Source organism: Rhagoletis pomonella, unplaced genomic scaffold, assembly GCF_013731165.1.
Source record: "Rhagoletis pomonella isolate Grant_MI unplaced genomic scaffold, Rhpom_1.0 Rhpom_scaffold_00006, whole genome shotgun sequence".
NCBI classification, from domain to species: Eukaryota; Metazoa; Arthropoda; class Insecta; order Diptera; family Tephritidae; genus Rhagoletis; species Rhagoletis pomonella.
In genome coordinates, this window is record NW_023458560.1 from 18291978 (window position 1) to 18296790 (window position 4813).

At 36.8% G+C, this 4813-nt stretch overlaps 3 protein-coding genes across 3 annotated transcripts in view; 1 reads left to right on the forward strand and 2 right to left on the reverse strand.

The window, feature by feature from the left end:
- Positions 1 to 939, reverse strand: part of LOC118740465 (protein mothers against dpp) — a 75713-nt gene extending 74774 nt beyond the window's left edge. Inside the window, exon 1 of the mRNA XM_036472024.1 lies at positions 546 to 939. The gene's annotated coding sequence lies outside the window, so the exon portion shown is untranslated. The remainder of the gene's footprint in view (positions 1 to 545) is intronic.
- A 295-nt stretch (positions 940 to 1234) lies between these two features.
- On the forward strand, positions 1235 to 2517 carry LOC118740470 (probable RNA methyltransferase CG11342). The gene is made up of 2 exons (XM_036472027.1): positions 1235 to 1975; positions 2413 to 2517. Exons 1-2 carry the CDS (start codon positions 1333 to 1335, stop codon positions 2484 to 2486), a joined length of 717 nt encoding a protein of 238 aa, XP_036327920.1. The 5' UTR covers positions 1235 to 1332; the 3' UTR covers positions 2487 to 2517.
- Positions 2505 to 4813, reverse strand: part of LOC118740467 (polycomb protein esc) — a gene marked incomplete in the record, with an annotated part of 3126 nt that continues 817 nt past the window's right edge. The window contains 3 exon segments of the mRNA XM_036472025.1: positions 2505 to 3667; positions 3722 to 3914; positions 4490 to 4813. Coding sequence (XP_036327918.1) covers positions 2774 to 3667; positions 3722 to 3914; positions 4490 to 4794 — 1392 coding nt within the window.

Consider the following 4813-nt stretch of genomic DNA (forward strand, 5'->3'; position numbering starts at 1 on the left):
CTGCCAGGTGAAGAGTAAGTTGCTAATAAGGTATTATTACGTGCTCCTAATTCCCACTGGGAATAGCTAACGGCTGCTGCTCTTGAATCCACTTCTGTGTTTATTGTTGCGCACCAAGTGATATCGTTTTGTTTGTACGGCTTGGGCAACACCACTCCGTGGACACACAAGTAATCACACACACGTGTCCAATGCGTATTTGTATGTATGTATCTGGAATCTCTTCAGCATTCCGTGGGCAACATCTTGACATTTTGTCGGTCATCTTAGCGTTGAAAAGCTCATGTCGTATAACGAAAAACTCTTTCCCCACTTATTTAGCTTTCTAGCTTGTTAAATTAATTTTATAATACTTTTACATTTATATTACAAGTTAATATTAGAATACGGAAGAATGTAGGATCTTTGAGGAGTCTGCCCGAGGCCACAAAACGAACGAACGTCAAGAAATATTTAGACAAATGGCAGCACTTTACTTTTATGTACAATTTTTGGTTAACGCTTTTGAGCTAAATAAACCTAAAATATTAGACAATTTTACTCACATGTTTAAAAATACGCCCTCGCAATTGTTTTTCAATCACTTTTTTGTATGAAATCGCACTGCAATTTCATTAATTTCACAAATCTCTATTGTTTATCAGGAAATGCAGCGACAATTGACACGAACACGACACGACAAACGAAAATGACTGACGACGAGGGAGATTTGAAGGAATACCACTAAAGCGAGATTATGTACATATCACGCCAGTTTTTATTGCTAATTTCACAAACTCATGTTTTGGATATAATAGAAATGTTGCACTTTAGACTATTTTAGTTTTAAAAAAGTATGGATTTTATGCAAATTATAAATATTGCTCTACTCGACGGTCATTGACGAAACAAATTTTTTATTACATCGCTCTTTGAGATTACACTGTGTATTATTCAAGGCTGAAAGTTATGCGGGAAAAAGAGACAGCTATATACAACCAATCCGTCACTGCAAATGACAGATACATCGACGCGTCGCCTTGTCAGCAATTCAGCATAATTAAAGGGTGCTTTCGATGAATAAAAATTTGGTCGGTAACGTAGCGCCTTTAAAATTCAAAAGTTCAACTTCATTTCTTTTTTAACTTCAAAAGTACATTTTTACTATATACTGCAATAATAATAATTTTTATACGTGAATAGCAAGAAATTCGATAAATTTTAATATAAACACTTGTGTACAATTACTTAGCTTTTTAAATTGATTTTCACTAGTGTAACCCAAATGTAAACAAATGCACAGCTGTTTGAATTAAAAACAAACAAACGAAAAGTAAACATTCCCGATGCAGTATGGAATACCGAAACAACGATCCTGGTGCAGTGCAGTATGGAAACTTTATTAATTACTACAAATTCAACAATGCTGGACAACGTGTAAAATTGCTTCCACCTGATGTATGGCTTACAAGTGAAGATATTGAATCAAGGGAAACATACCTGGCCCTCGATGTGGGTTGCAATGCTGGAAACCTCACAAACCTATTGTACACCTTTTTAAATGAATGTTTAGGTGTGCCACGCAATCGCGAAACAAAAATACTCGGAATCGACATAGATGCAGATTTGGTGAAACGAGCAGTAGTCGGAAACGAGTACCCTCAAAATGTGAGTTATTCTAATCTGGACATTATGGATTCAGAAGCTTTTGAGTATGTAAAAAAGTACCTACGTCAAAATAATCGCAAAACTTTCGACGCAGTTTGTTGTTTTTCTGTAACAATGTGGATACATTTGAACCATGGGGACGAGGGTTTGCATCAATTTCTGCAAAAACTTAGCGACATTTCAGAGTTACTCGTAGTAGAGCCACAACCATGGAAATGTTATCAAACAGCCGTCAGACGAATGAAACGCGCTGGAGATGAATTCCCCCTATTCGCCGATCTGCAATGGCGCACAAACGTGGAGAATACTATACAAGATTTTTTAGAAAATAATAGAGCTCTCGATTTTGTTCGCACATTTTCAAACAGCCCGGGTATATGAGCAGCGAGTACTCGCACACTTGTTCAATGCTCATTACTCGAAAATTTTCGAGCATGAGCTCGAGCAATTCGAGTTTTTTCGAGTAATTTGAGCCATGTTTTTTTTATTATATTGACATTTTTGGTAGCAACTTTTTAAATTTTTCAAATTATTGATATATAATGCAAAGATTGTTACATTGGTATTTAATAATATAATTTATTTAACATGAATTAGATAGCAGCTGCTGACAAATACAATTTACAAATTTTCTTTTGTTTATGAAATTGTTCAAAAACTCGAAAATTTTGAACAAACATTTGAGCAGTTGAGAAATGAACGAGTTTCGAGCGAGTATCGAGCTACTCGCATTGCTCGATACCCGGGTATCTAGAGATCTAGAAAATAATTTGGGAAGAAAAAAGATTTTCGAATGTTTACCTACACGATGGCAACGGCGTATTTGCTTTTATAGATGAAATAAAATGCTTGTTACATTCTAATTCCAGACATTTATTATAACTTTTATAATCTAAAAGTGTAGACTTAATGTATGATTACTATATACGTAAATGGATAAATATGTAGATGAACCATGGGATTAATGCACATTTTTAGCTATAAAATTGAAGAGAATATCTGAGATTGATTCCATCAAACGGCAAACTAGGTTTGAGTTATAGACTAATTACTGGTTTAAGAAAAACCGTCGATTCATTCATATGTACAAGGTATGGACTATTCTGTATTAATCTATGTAGTAAGTCTAATTTGTACGATCCCATCGCCAAATCGTACCATCATCGCAAACGCATATTAAAACATTACCATCCTTGGAGAATGAAGCTTGTCTTATAGCACTGGTACACTTGGGGTGGATTAAAGTGCTGTTTTTAGTTAAATTCGGATCTGAATTATCCAACTCACATACATAGGTTTTTCCTTGTTGGTTCCCCAGAGCTAAAACTTTTTGCCAAAAGTTAAATGCAAAGCGTACAAACCAAATTTCACATTCTTTATAATCGAAATGGTGTATAATAGTTGTAGTAGAATCTTGGGATTTTATATCAGTCTGTTCAAGTTTTCCTGGCTTCCAACATACAATCGAATTCTCGCAAGACTTGGAGAGAACAAAGTCCCCGAACCATTGAACACAATCCACGTAATTTCGATGAATATCTCGTGTGGAGAAGTCGGGGAAATGCTCTTTGATTGTGGGAAACGGTGTAGCATTTTTGGTTGTATTAAATGAGCAACTACTTTCAATTGCGTCCTTTATTGCTGGCTTGTCCAAGCGCCACAACTTCAACGAATGATCCATACCACTGGACATGATGCGATCACCGCGCAAGTCGAAATCAAGTGAAAGCACTTCGTCACGATGTCCTTCTACGCCGCCAAATATTGCCACACACACATCCGTTTGTATATTCCAGAGACGCAGCGAGTGATCCTTACTGCCGGAAAGCAACATCTGTGGCAGTTTGGGGTGAAATTTCAACTCATTGATAGCATGACCGTGGCCAATGTAATGTTTAGAGCAAAGATTTTTCGAAGGATTGAAGATGCGTATGACACCGCGATAACCAGCTGCAGCAAGTATGGGGTCGCCAATCTCAGGGTCGTAAGACCAAGCACAAGTGTAAAAGTTTTCGTCGGGCTATAGAAAGAAGAGCACATTTACTTCTGTTATTATAAAGTATGGGATGCTCACGTCTGGATCTGCATAACATTGAAGCAACTTTATGCCAAACACTTCAATATCAGTGCTTTCGCTATCACGGGGACACTCATAAATTGAAATGCGGTCCTTTCCTACTGATGCGAAAATGGCTTGCTCCTTACTGAGATGGTGATTGAACTGTGCACCAAACAGCGGCTGTCCGTGATCTTCACGAAGATGGCACCTGCAATAACCAAGAAATATACGTTTAAAGTACAACACCGCGTATCAACAAAATGCAAAACCGCGTATGTGAGGTTGCATAAATTATTTTTTAGTGAGTAAAAACACTCATATTTCAAAATGGTTCTCTTTTTTATAAAGGAATCGTATTTTCGGCTATTATATTTCAGGACGAATGGATAAGGATTGAGACAAGAACTTGTGTGAGCAAACCCCATTTTTAGCAGCAAATGTCAGTTACGTGGTTTTGCAGAATGACGATATGCGGTTTTGTACTTTTAACGATGATATGTACATATCGTTACCTTAATATAGGAACTCCCTATCTCTCAAACAAAGTCGCTGAAATACAAAAGGCCGTAACTAGGTAAAAAACCAAAATTCCATTTTGGGTTGATTATGCTGCATTTCATCGAATTATAAGTCCCCACATCATTTTAAGCAATAAAACTTTTTAATCAGTTTCGGCTTTTTTGCATGTCAGTGACTATATAAGTTAGGTCCTTTCTATATTAAGGTACCGAAATACAAATCTATATACATAAATACGTGTAAAGTAACATTCGGTATACATACGTGTACTTGTACAATGGTTTAACTATTTTCTTTGCCTTTTTGCGAGATTGCAATGCCTTTCTATTACCAGGGGATTTACTACGTGATGTTGTTGTTGTAGCCGTGCTTCCAACACTTCCAGTCTCATCTTTATCTTCATCGGATTCTTCGCTTGCCCCTAGCGAATTTAAAGCGACATTTGATGGATTTTCTGCATCGGCTACAGGAGATGATATTGTTTGTGGTGGCGCTGGTGGTGGTTCCCCAGTATTTCTTTCAATCGATTCTTGAACTTCAGCATTTTCCTTCACATCGTCGGAACCCATTACTAAATTGTAAATTGTT